This window comes from Narcine bancroftii, chromosome 1 (assembly GCF_036971445.1).
Source record: "Narcine bancroftii isolate sNarBan1 chromosome 1, sNarBan1.hap1, whole genome shotgun sequence".
In the NCBI taxonomy this organism is placed as follows: domain Eukaryota; kingdom Metazoa; phylum Chordata; class Chondrichthyes; order Torpediniformes; family Narcinidae; genus Narcine; species Narcine bancroftii.
In genome coordinates, this window is record NC_091469.1 from 489,370,826 (window position 1) to 489,388,955 (window position 18,130).

General features: G+C 40.8%; 1 protein-coding gene across 3 annotated transcripts in view; it reads right to left on the bottom strand.

The window, feature by feature from the left end:
• LOC138751985 (TBC1 domain family member 20) overlaps nt 1-18,130 on the bottom strand; it is an 88,654-nt gene that overhangs the window by 34,273 nt on the left and 36,251 nt on the right. For 2 of the 3 annotated variants that reach the window (XM_069915108.1, XM_069915107.1), the window contains one exon: nt 839-980. The exons of the other annotated variant lie outside the window; for it this stretch is intronic. In XM_069915108.1, coding sequence (XP_069771209.1) covers nt 839-980 — 142 coding nt within the window. The remainder of the gene's footprint in view (nt 1-838; nt 981-18,130) is intronic. 3 annotated transcript variants of the gene reach the window in all.

Genomic DNA, 18,130 nt, shown 5'->3' on the forward strand with positions numbered 1-18,130 from the left:
TCCGGCTAAGAGTTCAACAAGAATGCCTGCAGATGCTGGGGTTGAGTGCAAAGCACAAAAGTTCTGGAGAAACTCAGCAGGTCACCCAGCATCCATAAGGAGGAAAGGGTAACTAACAATTCGGGCCTGAGCTCTTTGGCGACTGCTGAACCGACTTCTGAATGTCATTGCCCCACCAACAGACAAGGTTTTTCAAGAGTTGTCATCAAGAGTAAGATGGCAGCCGCTGTGTTTGGCAACAGCCACGAGGGGTTGCAGACTCGGAGAAACAACAGACTGGCACAGGGCACCAGAACGCCTCCCCACCTCTACCCTTTTGAGGAGAAGCAGAAGAGATGTCCCCAAGAACAGTGACCATGGTGGTGGTCCAGTGAGGGGCTCGGCGACTGAGGGACCCATACAGACGGCAAGCTGTTGGCGGAGGGTGTGGGCCATGGGCAACTAAAGGTCAAAGGACTCCTACCAGGCCGCAGGCTGCTGGAGACTGTCTCGTGAAAACCAGGTACAGTATCGGAACAGCATCCAAGTGTTTGAATGTGGATGTTGTAATCACAAGAATGGCAGCAGGGACTGCGCATGAGACATTAGATACACAAAGGAGAAAGGTACAAAAGGAGTCATGGAGAGTTTGAAATTGGATGGAGGAGTCTCACGTGGGGAAATACGACCAGCGTTGGAAACTCAAAACCACAAAGGATATAAGAATGCTCAGCAAGCATCGTGCGATATAATGCCAAGCTCAGGGATTGGTGCAAAGAATGCCACTTCGTAAACCGGGCTCACTGCAACACTGCACACAGTGCCCAGGAAACGATGCAGGAAATATGACACTACATACCGCTGCTGCGAGGTAGACTGGCATCAGCGGGTGACTTGCCAGGAAGAAGTCGTACAGCCGGACGGTGTGACGGAACTCGGAGAGAACATGACCATACCAGGTGATCAGCCAGCTCAGGGCAAAGATGGTGCCAACCTCAGCCCTAAATCAGAGACACAACAGAGCTTCAGCCACAAATCACACAAAACCTGCCCCACCTCGAGATCCAGCATGTAATCTGTGAAGTAAGAACGAAAGTCTGCAGACACAGTGAATGAAGTAAAAAAAAACCAATGCTGGAGAAACTGTTAGGTCTGCTTTGTTCATGAATGAGTGAGACAAACACCAGACTGAGTCGAAATCAGGGTTCTTTGTTCTTTATTACCGGATTGTAACACTTGCGACTAACCATGTTAGTCGGAGAATGCATTCTGCCGTTATCAGCAAAATGGTGATTTTTTATACCCTTGGATACGTGCTTAGAACATCATCATATCATTACTTGTCCAATGACTAAAACTGTTGCTATCCTTTCCCTGCTAGCTTCCTGCCTCTCAATCCATCAATGTCTCTCTTATCTTGTAAGTACAAGGATGCATTCACATCTTGTTACAGCCCTGCACAGGGTAACTCCTTACACATTCCCATCTCATGATGTTTTACCTTACAAAACCCAGCAAGTCAAACAGGTGCACTTTAAGTCAAGTTTATTGTTATCTGATTGTACAACCCGATGAAACTGCATGCTCCCGTCTTCGGTGCAAGACACGCAGACACTCAACTAGACATAACACACATACAGAGAACAAGTATTCATATATACAGATAAATAAACAAATAAATAAATATTAATGTATGAATATGAGACTCTCGGATAGTTATTGTGAGCAGTAACAAAGATGGTTTTTTGCTTTATAAAGTACACGGTTTGATCTACTGAGTTTCTCCAGCAGTGTGTTTTTGTTTTTTAAGTCATTCCTGAACCACAGGTACCACGGCCATTTACTGATCTCTAAATCTATCCTCAACTATGCGCAGGTATCTAGTGTGTGTGAGAGAGAGATATACCCAAACCATTACAGTCCAGCAAAAATCTAGAAAGTTACTTCTGTGATGGGTCCAGAGGACCCCAAAACCCAGCAGCAATAGAAATGCACCAAGACAAATAGTTATTTAAACAAAAGCTGCTTTTAATATCTTTAAACATAAAAACAGGATCAAACTTTAATGTATTACTATTAGCTTAACTCCCTTCTAATTCTAAGCGCATGTGGATGTAATCTTTGTGTAAGTTCAGAAAAGTTCTTTGATTCACAGTCCAATGTCACTTCTCACCCCTCCAAGTTCACTGGTATCAGGCAATTCTTATAATGTGCACAGAATTTAACATTTATGAATTTCACCAGGCTCTGGTCCTTAGAAGTAAATAGTTACCGCTCAGGAAGTTTCTAGTTGGTTTCAGAGAGAGATTTGTTGCTCATTGGACACCCCACAACTGATTCCTTCCAATCAGCCACTTCAGTGCCTTGCCAAAAAAACTTGCCCCATCCTGGGTTTTCCAAATGATAACCTCTTCTTCTAAGTCACCACTGAGTTCCTTTTGTTTCCCTTATTTCAGGTGAAGCACTCAAGACACCCACTTCCTTTTGTAAGGACCACAGGGATTTCAACAGGCTGAACTCAGAACTCATAACTCGTCTTCAAAATGGGGTTTCAACAAGCTGCCAGCTTGCCATGACTGCAGAAACCAGTTCTCTCTCTCTCTCACTCTCTCTCTCTCTCTCACACACACACACACACATAGAGAAAGCTTGTTTGGTCTCTCTCTCTCTCTCTATTTACAAAACCACATGACCTTCTTAGAATAGCAAATTGCACCCAGACAGATTGCAGCACCAGATCCAAACTTCTGTGTCTGTTCATCTGTTGCTTTCAAAGAATAATGCATTTACACCTGATTTTGAAATTCTTTAGCAGTCTCCTTGTTTTATTGTCTTTGCAAAGCACTCGGGGCCTGCTTGACTCACTTTCAGCAAAGCTCTTGCATTTTAAATGAGATCTAATTTATGAAGTGTTTGTGCTTGTTAAGTGACCTCCACTACCCCCACAATCTATCTCCTTCAAAACATATCTATATACAATATAAATGTTAACTGTGACCATTCAGTTCCTCCTGTCTATACTATCGCTTACACTGATAATCCCATTTTACTAAAACTCTCTCCAGGAACTACTGTTTTACCCCTGTGTCTTCACAGGTGGGTCAATTTATTCCATCTGGATTAAAAATGCCTCTCTCTTCATTTATGTTTCTCTGAAATCATGTGACATAACACCACCACTGTTTAAGTTTCACTTCTGTCCAAAACACAATTTGTCGCTTCACATCGACAAACTTCTAATCTCATCTCTGTTTAAGGCAGTGGTTTTCAAACTTTTTATTTCCACTCACATCCCACTTTAAGTATTCCCTATGCCATCAGTGCTCTGTAATTAGTAGGGAATTGCTTAAGGTGGGATGTGAGTGGGAAGGGAAGGTTGAGAATCACTGCTCTAGTCCCAATTATTACTGAAATATTTTGCTTGAGAAAAATTGACATTGGTCCATTTCCTTTGGAGTTATGAAACCGTGCACATAACAAGTCAATTAAGGACAATTAAAACAATGGTTTTCAAACATTTTCTTCCCACCCACATCCCAACTTAAGCAATCCCTTACTAATCACAGAGCATCGATGGCACAGGGAATACTTATGTGAGTGGAAAGAAAAAGGTTGAGAACCACTGGTTTAAGTGGTTATATGACTCCGTAAAGTCTATACAGGTCATTCTAATGGTACTTGAGTTTTGAAACAGCTGCCAGCATAATGCTGAATGCACACAAAATGCTTTTAAGAACCACACATGGTATTTGAGTTTTCACTTAAGAAACTTCTTCAGCTTTATGGCTCCGTTTTTCCCAAACGCATCGACTCCAAAAATGAACTTTCTGTAAATGTGGTGTGACCTGTGTGTGGGCCTGTATCCAGCCCACAAATTAACATACTAAGAAATATATATTTTATAACTGAAGATTAATACAAACCCATTACACCAGACACAGCATTGCATTCTTTAACTCCCCAAACAACATCCAGCCAAACCCCAATGGTTCATTGTCTCACGGGAGATCCTGACACACTCACTCTTCTCCTCCTGCATCTGAGATCCATCACCCATATACTGATGCTTAACAAACTCGCATATGCACGCTATTACCATCCACCCCCCCCCCCCACCCCCGAACGTCATCAACAGCGGCCGGTACTGCTCCCAAAGCAGGTTAAGTACACAACTGCGACAGAACTCAATGGGTCAAGCAGCATCAGTGGGAGGGAACGAATGGTCTATGTTTCAAGCTGAGACCCTCTATCCACCAGCAGTGTGTCATTGGTCTCAGATTCCTGCATCTGCAGTCTCCTTTTTACCAGGATATTCAGCAAACTAAGAATTGTTGGAGGTACTCAGCAGGTCAGGCAACATCAATGGGGGGGAAATGGTCTGTCAGTGTTTCGGATCGATAAACAGGTAAATTTACATATATAAAAGGGGAACGAAGCTCAGGGTGGGGGGGACAGAGGCGATTAACAGAAGGAGTGAGAGGTGGAGAGACAGCGAGAGGAAGAGAACTCAAGGAGGAGGAAGGCAAGTTAGAGTACAAGGGAAAATACATCTACAGTACAACTCGGATTATCCAAAATCGGATTATCCAAAATCCAGAGTTAAATGAAATCCTCATTTTTTCGGAGCCGAACTGACCAGGGACATCGGGCCCATGGAGCCTGCAGCAGCAGACCTTGGGCCCCCAGTGGCAACAGGAACCTCAAGCTCCTGAGCAGGAGAGGGACCCTCGGGCTGCCAGCACGAGTGGGGCCTCGGTGGGGAAGTGGGCAGCATTTTTTGGTGAGAATTAAATTCTCTCATTGTTTGTTGTTGTTTAAACACTGTTACAAGTGATGTGTTGTTGCTACTGGGCTGTTTTTATAAATGACCAGTTCTCTGAAAAATGTTTATCCGAAATGGGCCTGGTCCCAACCATTTTGGATAATTGGAGTTGTACTGTACTTTAGTACAGAGATGGGGAAGAGTTTCTTTACCCAGAAGGTGATTAATCTGTGGAATTTGTTGCCATGGATGGACGTGGAGGACAGGTCATTGGGCATATTTAAGATGGAGGTAGATATGTTCTTGATTAGGATTTTAAATGCTTTAAAATTTAGACATACAGCACAGTAACAGACCAATTCAGTCTATGAGCCTGTGCCTGCCCAATTTTCCACCCAATTAACCTACAATTCCTGGTACATTTCAAACAGTGGGAGGAAACCAGAGCCCCCGGGGGAAACCCATGCAGAGAACGTACAAACTCCTTACAGACAGCTCAGGATTAGAATCCTGGTCCCAATTCTTTTTTTTCTTTGGCTTGGCTTCGCGGACGAAGATTTATGGAGGGGTAATGTCCACGTCAGCTGCAGGCTCGTTTGTGGCTGACAAGTCCAATGCGGGACAGGCAGACATGGTTGAGCTCTGGTCCTTGAGACATACCACTAGTCACAGGCCTCCCAGTCAGAGAGCCAATCATCTACTACCACTCTATCACCTCTGCCACAAAACCAACATTTCATCCAATTTACTATCTCATCCTGATTATTAAGCTTTTGAACCTTCCTGACTAACCTCCCATATGGGACCTTGTCAAAGGCCTTACTAAAGTCCATATAGGCAACATCCATGTTCTTCCCTTCATCAACTTTCCTGGTAACCTTCTTTAAAAGTTCTACAAGATTGATTAAACATGACCTACACTGATCCCAAAGCCATGTTGACTATTCCTAATCATCCATGAAACCCAAAGGGATTATTGCTGAGCCCTCAGCTATTTTCAGCCTACATTAATGGTCCAGAGATATGAGCCAAACACATGCTGAAGGGTTTAGTGGAGGTAGGTACCTTGCGCAGCATTGATTAGTTGGGCCAAGGGGTCTGTTTCCATGCTGTGCAATTATGATTCAATAGGGAGGAAACTGAATCAACAATTTAAAACTTTACTACCTCTGTAATCTACTATCAATCTAATGCTCTGCTCTCCTCCACATGTCCTAATGGTCACTCTACATCACTAATTTTGTAACTTCAGCTGCCAAAGCCCCAAGAGTCAGTCATACAGCACAGAAACAATCCCTTCACCCCAACCTGTCCATACACGTCATCATGCACTCATCCATACATTTCCCATTCACCAACACCAACCTTGTACTCAATGTTGGCAAAACCAAGGAGATGATTGTGGACTTCAGATGAACATGAACCAGTCCTCATCGAGGAGTCATCAGTGGAGAAGGTAAGGAACGTCAAATTCCTGGCTGTCAACATCTCTGAGGATTTGTCCTGAAGCCTCCATGTTGATGCAATCACGAAGACTCGCTGGCAGTTATACTTTGTGAGGTGTTTGAGAAGATTCAGTACATCACCAAAGACCCTTGCAAATTTCTACAGCATTGGAGAGCATTCTGGCTGGGTGTATCACTGTCTGGGATGGAGGTGCCAACACTCAGGACAAGAAAAAACTCCAGAGGGGTGTTAACTCAGCCTGCGACATCACGGGCACCAGACTTCAATCCATCGAGGACATCTACAAGAGGTGTCTCAGGAAAGCAGCCTCTATCCTCAAGGACCCCCCACCATCCAAGGCCATGCCCTCTTCACTCTGCTACCATCGGGAAAAAGGTACAGGAGCCTGGAGACGAGCACTCAGCGACTAAAGGACAGGTTCTTCCCCTCCGCCATCAGATTCCTGAAAGATCAATGAACCACAGACACTGCCTCACTTTGACTTTTTCTTGCACTTTCGATTTTGTAAGGTGGTTTATAGAAACCACGTTGCTGCTACAAAGCAATAGTTTTAAGAAAAATAAAATCAGAAGTTTTTGTCGTGAAACTCATAGTTCCTATAAACAATTTTGCCTAAGTACTAGCTGAAGTTGACAAGGAGTGGTGACGAAATCTGGGCTCATAAAGGAAGACTTCCAGGCCAAACATTTTGGCAGTTTCCGCAAAACAGGACATCAAGCACTGAAGAGCTGGCTCTGAATGGGCAACTAAAGCAGCATCGTCTGCAAAGAGTAGTTCACGGACAAGTTGCCTGCAAGCTCACACCAAGACACAACAGCAACTTGTCCGTGAACTACTCTTTGCAGACGGTCCCAATTGCTGGCGTTGTAAAGGCATTCTGCTAACCGTTACACCAACTTCGCCGCCCAAATCAAGGAATCAAGGATTATGGGGAGAGGCAGGAGAATGGGTTGAAGAGGATATTAAATCAGCCATGATGAATCTAAAGGAGATTCCTGTAGCCAACCCATTTAACTCCCTGAACCATTCCTACAGTGACAACCAGGTGAAGCTAAACATAAACTTGAGGAACAGCGCATCAATTATATTCCTCCTGGACAGTCTTAAACCTAAAGGCATGAACAATGAGTTTTCCACTTTACATAACACCACCTCCAGGATCCCATTGTTACGAGCCCAAAGGACCCCAAAATCCAACAGCAATAGACATTCACCACGACAAATGTTTACTTAAACAAAAATTGCTTTTAATTATCTTTAAACATGAAAACAGAATCAAACTTTAACTTATCTCTATTTTTAACTTACTTAACCCAACTTAACCCCCTTCTAATTCTAAGCACATGTATATGTAATATATGTGTAAATTTAAGAAAGTTCTTTGGTTCACAGTCCAATCTCACTTCTCATTCTTCCAAGTTCTCTGGTTGCAGACAATTCTTATACTGAGCACAGAATTTAACATGGATAAAGTTCACCAGGCTTTGGCGCTCGAAAGGTAAATGTTTACCGCTCAGGAAGGTTCTCGTAGGTTTCCAGAGAGAGAGATTTGTTGTTCCAGGATTTCTACAACTGAGGTACCACCATTAGTCCCCTCAATGTCTTGCTGATGGAACTTGCCCCATCAGGGTTCTCCAGATGATAACCTCTTTCTTTCAGGTTCCTTTCTGTTCCCCTTATTCCAAGAGAAACACTAGACCACTCATTTTCTCCTCTTGCATGACACACAAGAGTAGGCCGACCTCCACTCTGGAGCTTCTGTTTCAGTTCCAACAACCTTCTCCTGGCTGACACTGTTCAGTCTCCCTCTCCCTCTGAGACACACACAGATTGCTTGCAAAAACACCTGACCTTCTCCAGCAAACAAAAGTCAGTCTTCTGGTTCATCTGTTGTTTTTAGGTAAACAGGAACCCATCAGTGACCTCTCTGAGCACTCGTCAAAAGCCTTGGAAAAAGATATCATGAGACAGTATGCCTCTTGCTGTTGCCGTGAAAGACAATAGTCTATTCAATCCACAAGTCAATTCAATTAACACCTATTTGTGAAGTCTCTATAGGCACTCTTCACAACTTATGCAAAGTCACCCTGGAGATGAATTTTTCAGTATTTCAAGTAAGATCTCTTTTAAAGTGTGTGTGTGTGTGTGTATCTATGTAACCTACTCTACTTTTCCCAATTTATCTCCCAAAAATATTTCTATATATTCTGTCACACCATCCTTTCTTTCCAAACCAACTCCTGAGCACATTTTTTTCTCTCTCAATTTTCTTTCTTCCTTTCACAAGTATTGCATTAAATTAAACATACAGCATGGTAACAGGCCTCATCAGCCCAGAGCCCATAACCACCCAACTGCATGTGCAACCCTAATACACTTTGAATGCTGGGAGGAAACAGGAGCTCCCGGGGGCACAGGAAAGACACAAAAACTCCTTAGACAGCATAGGATTCGAATCCCAGTTGCTGGTGCTACAACAACCGTCAGGGAGGCACGACAGCAACTGCACTTCCTGAGAAGAGTGAAGCAGGCAAGGCTACCAGCCACCATTATGTCAATCTTCTACAGGAGCTCTATCGTGAGCGTCCTGGCTGGGTGCGTCACAGTGTGGTACGGTTGCTGTGGTGCATCGGATCAGAGGTCAATCCACAGGACCATAAGAGTGGCAGAGAGGATCAATGGAGTCTCCCTCCCTCCATTGACGTGATTTACCAGCGCACAAAATCATGGAGGACCCCTTCCACCCCGTATACAGCATCTTTCAGCTGCTCCCGTCGGGGAAGAGATCCACGAGGATCAGACCAGCACTACCAGGCTGAGGAACAGCTTCTTCCCACGGGCAGTGAGAGTGGTGAATGACCAAAGGAACGGCTCACACTCACCCCCCGAGAGACTATTATATATTAAACAATAATTTTTATTTACATTAATATTTGTAATGTTTCTACGTACTGAGCATACATATCCTTTGTCTGTATGCATGTTATGTCTACATGTATGCTTGCAATGTTTTACACTGAGGACCGGAACATCGGGTGGTACTTGTACAATCAGGCAATAAATAAACTTGAATTTGCATTTCACTTGCCCAATGTTTACAACATCTCCTACCCTGGAGACTGCAGATGCTGGAGTCTGGGGCTAAAAGCAATCTGCTGGAGGAACTCAGGCAGCAACTGTAGAGGCAAAGGGTCGATCAACATTTCAACCTCAAGACACTGCACTGGGATCCACTACCCTGAGTTCATCAGCCTCCTCAACAAACTCTGCCAGGGTATCCTTCACTCCCTGACGTTCCATCGTAAGCAAATCCTGTGCCTTGGAATTTTCTCCAACAATTTCTCAACCACTGACATCAGGCCCCACCCCCGATCTGGAGTGACCTGGTTCATCCCTGTGGGCTTCCATAAATAAAGGAGCAACGTTGGCCATCTTTCCATCTTCTGGTACCTCACCTGAGGCTGACAAAGATGCAAAAACCCACATCAGGGCTTCAACCATCCCAGTGCTTGCTGGTGTACCCTCCCTCCCTTATCCAACTATTACCTCCTGCCTATGGGACCATAGTCCTCCCCCTTTTCCTCCCCACCATTTTGTCCATACCTTGATGAAGGGCTCAAGCCTGAAAGATTGGTTATGAATCTTTATCTCTGCTACATAAAGAATGCTGTTTGACCTGCTGAGTTTCTCCAGTGTTACGTCTGCAGACTTTCATGTTTTACTCCTCTTGCCAACCTCCTCCCTTGTTTCTGGTACCATTCTGGGGTAAATCTCCTTTGGTCCCGGTAACCTGACTGCCTCTGTGCTTTCCAAGGTGCCCAACAACTCTCTTTCGGATTTCTCCTATCGGAATCTCTTCATGGTCTCAGAACATTTCAGCACCAATACAGGCCCTTCAGCTGACATATGTAAATCTACCCATCAACAATCTACTTTTTCCCTCCCCCACACCCATAGCCTTCCATTATTCTTACATCCTTGTGTTTGTCTGCGAATCTTTTGAATAACCATATTGTACCAGCTTCCACCACCACCCTCAGCAATGCATTGCAGGCGCCCAGCGCTCTTCAAGTAAAAAGCAGCGGCATTTTTCATGGCAAAAGTTACACATTGTATTCGTATATACCAGATAGTGTCACAAATGCAGAAATAATCCTTCCTCTCTCTGTTAGAGGCACACACCAGTAACCCTTCAACAAATCCACTTTAATAAGAAATTCAGCTTTCCCAATTTTAATCAATACAATCAGAAATTCTAGGAATAGGATAAGCATGTTTTAGTTACTGAATTAACCTTCCTGTAATCTGTACAGAACCTAACAGTTCCATCTGGTTTTGGTACCAGAATACAAGGTGAACTCCTATATCATTTCTCAATCTATATTCCACCTCCTGATCCATTATTTTATTCTTCTGAATGTTTATTCTATATGGGTGTTGTTTTCTGGGGTTTGCTTCTACTATATCCTGATAAATCACTGATGTCCTTTTTGGCACATCAGGAAACAAACTTGTATATTTCAAAAGTAACTGCTTCAATTGATTTAAGATGGCCTAACTTTTCCTTCAGATTTTCCAAAATTTCTGAGTTAGACATGCGCACAGGAACCATGGTTTCTTTAAGGTTACCCTCACAAGATTCTGTTTCCATAATCTTATGAACCATAACTTCCTCAACCCTGTCAACAACTAACACCTCTGATACAGACTGTTCTCCACTAGCATTATCCTCATAATAAGATTTCAACATACTTATGTGACAAACCTGAGTTTTATTCCAATGATCTGAAGTGTTTTTCGCATAATTAACATCATTCAGTTTTGATCTTTTTGTATGGTCCAGAAAATTTCATTCTCAGAGGATTGTCATGGGTTGGGAACAAAATTAACACTTTACTTGCTGTCTTAAAATTCCTCACGAGTTTTCCTGTCAAATAATCGCTTCATTTTACCCTGAGCCATTTCTAAATTCTCTTGAGCCAAAGTTCACACTTTTTGTAACCCATCTTTAATTTAGAAACTTAATCCAACTGCACATCCTCGTTAACCCACTGTTCTTTGATCAACATTAAAGGTCCACTAACCTGATGTCCAAACACAATTTCAAAAGGACTGAAACCTAATGAATCCTGCACAGCCTCATTTGCTGCAAATAACAGTAAATGAATACCTTCATCCCAACCTTTCCCATTCTCCAGACCATAAATCCTCATCATATTTTTAAGAGTAGAATTAAATCTTTCCAAAGTTTCCAGAGTTTAAGGAAGTTACGCAGATGAAGTGATCTATTTAATTCCCAACTTATAAATCAACTGCTGAAACAACCCAGATATGAAGTTAGATCCTTGATCACTCTGGATCTCTTTAGGTAATCCAAAAACTGTGAAAAAATTTTTCCAAAGCCTTTACTTTGCTTTAATATTCCTCAATGGTATAGCCTCTGGAAATCTCAACACTGTACACATAATTGTTAATAAGCACTGATTCCCAGATTTAGTTTTAGGCAGGGGACCCACACAATCCACAATAACCCAAGTGAAAGACCCCCAACAATAGGAATAGGTTGAAATGGAACTACTGGAAGACCCTGGTTAGGTTTCCCCACAACCTGACAAAAGTGACATGTCTGGCCCCTATTTACAACATCCTTTCTCAAACCCGGCCAGAAAAATTGTCTCAAAATCTTATTCATGGCTTTCTTTACACCAAGATGACCACCCAAAGGTATACTGTGGGCTAGATTTAAAATTTCATTCCAGTAAATTCTAGGAATAAAACCACCTGAATCACTGCCCACTTTTGATTTGCAGGAACATCAAGAGGTCTCCATTTCCTCTAACAATTCAACCCTCAAGTAATATCCATAGGCCATTTCCTTAATCTCCTCCTCATTCACAGCTTTCTCCCTTAAGTCCACAGAATTAGAATCTGTCTTTTGCTGCTCAATTAACTCTTTCCTTGACAAAGACAAATCCAGACTCTCACATTTAACCTCCTCCTTCTGGACAACTTCAGAAGCACTGGGCAAGTCTCTATCAACTGGATCTTCCACAACTCTCATCATTTTCTTAGACAAAGACCTTGTTACAGCACATGCAGGATATATTTCACAATCTTCTTCAACCTCATCCTTACCAGGCTTATTTGTTAATCTCAAAACTGACCCAACTCTATCCCCCGCCAAATCATTCCCTATTAAAAATTAAACTCCCTGCATAGGTAACTTTGAAATTACTCCGACTACAGCTGGTCCTTTAATTCTGAATTCAACACTATTTTGTGAACCGATAGTGACTCCACCTCCCCTCCAACACCTTTAATCAAAGTCATCTCCCCTGTGTCAGTCTTTAGATCAAGAGTTAAAACATTTTCCAACAACAGTGACTGGGCAGCTCTAGTATCTCTAAGAATTTTAAATGGAACCAGGGAATTTCCCTCCTTTACTGAAACCAAGCCCTCTGACACAAAAGCTTTGAATCCATCCATAACACCTTTACCAGATATGGAACATATGTTCTCCTTAAATTCAACTGTTTGAATACAGGCTTCTGGTAAAACCTCCTTTTCTCATCTCTTTTTCAACACTAAACAATTCACAAGATCATGACCAGGTTTCTTACAAAAATGATATATAAATCCAAATGTCTGTCCTTTTCCACCTTACCTCCATCTTTTTTCTTAATATTTTTCCCAGCCTTAATTTCAGACTTACTAGTCTGCTCTAGATTAACTTTCTGAACAAGCTTACTAATCTGCTCCATATTAAACATCTGAAAAGGCTTACTAGACTGAAATTTGCTTTTGTGAATCAGGGCATATTCATCTGCTAACCTAGCCGTTTGTTGCCACATCCCCACGTCTTTCGCATACAGGTATAATTTAATCTCATTGTGAATATACCTTTTAATTTCCTTAATTAATATCAATTCACTTAATCATTATTTATTCCTTTTAAGGTGCATCAATGGTCAAAAGATATAGATTCTCCAAGAGCAAAATCCATACAAGATTGGTTCAGTGTTTTCACCAAACTCCTAAACTTTTGTCTATATGCTTCTGGAACCAACACAAGCTTTCAATACTGCTTGTTTAACAGGATCATAATTTCCCACATGTTCTTTGGTCAAACTAGAATATGCAATCTGTGCTTTTCCCTTCAATACACTTTGGAGCAAAAGAGGCCATTTTTCTTTTGGCCATCTTGAGCTGAAAATATGTATCTCTATCTCCCTCATCAAAAGGAGGAACTAGATCTACCTCTCTTCTGGCCAAAAAACTCTCCACAGGAGTTACAGCCTCAATTCTCTTACCTCCCTCCATCTCAATTTTTAAATTCTCTAATTGAAACCGCCTGTCCTTCTCAATTTTTTCCAAGTCATCTTTTCTGTCTTTCATTATCCTCCCTCTATTTTTCAGCTACGTCTAACTCGTATTTCATTTTTCAGTTTCTTCTACCTCATTTTTGTTTCAGACTCGCGTTTCTCTTTCTTCTATCACCCTCCATGTTTCTCTTTCTTCTTCCACCCTCCATTTCTCCAATTGCAATTCAACAGATCTATCCTCCAGAAAATGGTCCGTCTTGCTCAACAAATTTTCCCTCGCTTATATATTTCAATATAATCCTCTGTATTTGTATTTTCCTCATCCAATGCTTAACTTCAGCTTCAATGCCTTAGAAATAACCATCAGTTACTCTTTTTCTTACTCTGCAGCTCTGCAGGTGATGGTTGTGTAAAAATGTACTAACATCCATTGCTGCTGTTTTCCCCACACACCAGCTTTAAATTAGCTTCGAAAAACCAACTAACTAATAAATCACTAAAACTCAAAAGTTTAAAATCCCAAAACTGTAAATATTTCAATCCAAAAAGACGAACCCCCAATTTGTTACAAGCCCAGAGGACCCCAAAACCCAGCAACAATAGAAATTTACCATGACAAATGGTAACAAACAAAAGTTGCTTTTAATTATCTTTAAACATAAAAACAGGATCAAACTTTAACTTATTACTAATAACCTAACAACCCCTTTCTAATTCTAGGCACACATGTATGCAATGTGTGTATAAGTTCAGAATAGTTCTTTGTTTCACATGCCTCTTATAATCTGTGTTTAGTAAAGATATTGGTCTATATGACGCTGGTGAGAGTGGATCTTTCCCTTGCTTTAGTATTACTGTAATTATTGCTGTTTTACATGAATCTGGTAAGCTTTGTGTTTCATCAATCTGGTTGATTACATCCAGGAGGGGCAGAATTAATAAGTCTTTAAATGTTTTGTAGAATTCTATCTTCTCCTGGTGTCTTATTATTTGGTAATTTTTTTATTATCTCTTGTATTTCTACTATTCCAAATGGCTCTGTTAATTTATTTTGTTCCTCTATTTGTAGTTTTGGTAGTTCAATTTTAGTCAGAAATTCATCTATTTTCCCTTCTTTCCCTTCGTTTTCAGTTTGGTATAATTGTTCATAGAATTCTCTAAAGTTTTCCTTAATTTCTTTTGGATTATATGTGATTTGTTTGTCTTTTTTTCTTGATGCCAATACCATTTTCTTAGCTTGTTCTGTCTTAAGCTGCCATGCTAGGATTTTGTGCGTTTTTTCACCTAGTTCATAATATTTCTGTTTTGTCTTCATTATATTCTTCTCCACCTTATATGTTTGTAGTGTTTCATATTTTATTTTTTTATCCGCCAATTCTCTTCTTTTAGTTGTATCTTCCTTCATTGCTAATTCTTTTTCTATATTTACTATTTCCCTTTCCAACTGCTCTGTTTCCTGATTATAGTCCTTCTTCATCTTGGTTACATAACTTATTATTTGCCCTCTAATGAACGCTTTCATTGCATCCCATAGTATAAACTTATCTTCCACTGATTCCATATTTATTTCAAAATACATTTTTATTTGTTTTTCAATAAATTCTCTAAAATCCTGCCTTTTAAGTAACATGGGGTTTAATCTCCATCTATATATTCTTGGAGGGATGTCCTCTAGCTTTACTGTCAATATTAAGGGGGAATGGTCCGATAGTATTATAGCTTTATATTCTGTTTTTCTTACTCTATCCTGCATACTAGCTGATAACAAAAATAGGTCTATTCTTGAGTATGTTTTATGTCTAGCCGAGTAATATGAATATTCCTTTTCCTTTGGGTGTTGTTTCCTCCATATATCCAAAAGTTGCATTTCTTCCATCGATTTAATTATAAATTTGGTTACTTTGTTCTTTCTGTTAATTTTTTTCCCAGTTTTGTCCATATTTGAATCCAAATTCAGGTTGAAATCCCCTCCTATTAATATGTTCCCTTGCGTATCTGCTACCTTCAAAAAGATATCTTGCATAAACTTTTGATCTTCTTCGTTAGGTGAATATACATTGAGTAGATTCCAAAACTCCGAATATATCTGACATTTTATCATTACATATCTCCCTGCTGGATCTATTATTTCCTCTTCTATTTTAAATGGCACATTTTTACTAATTAATATAGCCACTCCTCTTGCTTTTGAATTATACGATGCTGCTGTTACATGTCCTACCCAATCTCTCTTTAATTTCTTGTGTTCCAATTCAGTTAAGTGTGTTTCTTGCACAAATGCTTATATCATTTTTTTCTTTTTTCAGTAAATTTAGTAGTTTCTTCCTTTTAATTTGGTTATGTATTCCATTAATATTTAAAGTCATATAGTTCAACGTAGCCATTTTATACTTTGTTTATCTTCCCTTTCCGTTTTTCCATCATTACCTTTCCTCCTTTTCCATTTCTGTTTTCTTATTTTAAACCCTTTATAAGACAACATTCCTAAAACATCAAACATTTTCCTTATTCTCCTATTTAAAACTCCTTTGCCCCAATCTCCCCTTCCCCTCCTGAGTTGCCCTTTATCCCTTGTCGGACAACCACATCTCCCCTCTCCATTTGGGTTTGCGAATTCACTCGCAAGCGTCAGCTGATTTTGCAGTGACCGTAACTCCTCCCCACCCAGCCCCCCCAGAAAAGAGTTCACTTTTCATATGTAACAAAGGTCACTCTTTTAATTCCCTCCTTATTCCCTCTATTCCTTTTCCTTCCCTTATTAATTCTTGTCTATACTATCTATATTTTCCTCTAAATACGGATACATTCACGTATGCACATTATACATCTACACACTTATACCTCTTTACCCACATACATATAAATCGTGGTCATTTTTACTCTCATTACACGTCTTCATCCCTCAGTCTATTTTGTAATTGTTCTGCAAATTTTCATGCTTCTTCTGGATCCGAGAATAGTCTGTTTTGTTGTCCTGGAATAAATATTTTCAATACTGCTGGATGCTTTAGTATAAATTTATACCCTTTCTTCCATAAAATCGCCTTTGCTGTATTGAACTCCTTTCTCTTCTTTAGGAGTTCAAAACTTATATCTGGATAAATGAAGATTTTTTGCCCTTTGTACTCCAGTGGCTTGTTGCCCTCTCTTACTTTTTCCATTGTCTTCTCCAGTACCTTTTCTCTTGTAGTATATCTTAGGAATTTTACTAAAATAGATCTTGGTTTTTGTTGTGGTTGTGGTTTAAAGGCCAATGCTCTATGTGCCCTTTCTATTTCCATTTCTTGCTGTAGTTCTGGACATCCTAGGATCCTTGGGATCCAATCTTTTATAAACTCTCTCATATTCTTGCCTTCTTCATCTTCCTTAAGGCCCACTATCTTTATGTTATTTCTTCTGTTATAATTTTCCATTATATCTATTTTCTGAGCTAACAGTTCTTGTGTCTCTATAACTTTTTTATTAGATTCCTCTAATTTCTTTTTTAAGTCCTCTACCTCCATTTCTACTGCTGTTTCCCGCTCTTCCATCTTGTCCATTTTCTTTCCCATTTCTGTTAAGGTCATATCTATTTTATTCATTTTCTCTTCTGTGTTGTTTATTCTTCTTAAATCACTAAATTCCTGTGTTTGCCATTCTTTAAATGACTCCATGTATCTTTTAATAAGAGAAAGTACCTCCTTTATCTTGCCTTTCCCTTCTTCTTCTATTTCACTGTACTCTTCCTCCTCTTCTTCCTCTGGGTTGGCCATCTGTTGTTTCTTTGTTGCCCTTTTCTTCTCTTCTTTCTTGTTTTCGTTGTCTTCTGTGTTCTCCTCTTGCTGCAGGTGTTCTGCAGCTGTCGTTGCCGGCTGTGGAGATCGACTCCCCAGCTGATCACCCCTCCCGTCGGTGTGTTTTTTTTTCATGCGCACCGCGCATGCGTGAGGAGTCGCGCATGCGCGGTTGCGCACTTTTACTCGGCTCAACGAGCCATTTTTGTAGTCCACTTTCTACCGACCTGAGGGAGCGGGTTTCTCTCTCCACCGCGGGCCTCTTCGAACAGGTAAGGCCTTCTCCTTCTTCCTCCGTTGTCTTCTCTTCCTCTCTTCTTACCGTTGATTTCGATTTTTCTTTTTTTGTCGCCATCTTCTTTCCACCTTTATACTCACTTTTCTTTAACTTTTATTTCTGTGCCTTTGTGTTTTCCTTTGTTTTTTCCGACTTTTCTGGAGAGGGCTGGAGTTCACCGTCCGGCCACTACTCCATCACGTGACTCCCCCCGATTCACAGTCCTCCAAGTTCACTGGTATCAGGCAATTCTTATATTGTGCACAGAATTTAATATTTATGAAATTTCACCAAGCTCGAGAAGGCAGCCAACATCACAAAGGCTGCAACCTCTTCTCATGCTGAAAGGAAAATGGTTACTGGTCAAGAAGTTTTGCATTTGCTTCAAAGAGAGATTTTTGCTTGTTGGACACAAATTGATTCCCTCCGATCAGCCACTTCAGTGTCTTGCCGAAGAAACTCGCCCCATCATGGGTTTTCCAAATGATCACCTCTTCTTCCAGGTCACCACAGAGTTCGTCATTTCCCTGATTTCAGGAGAAACGTTCTA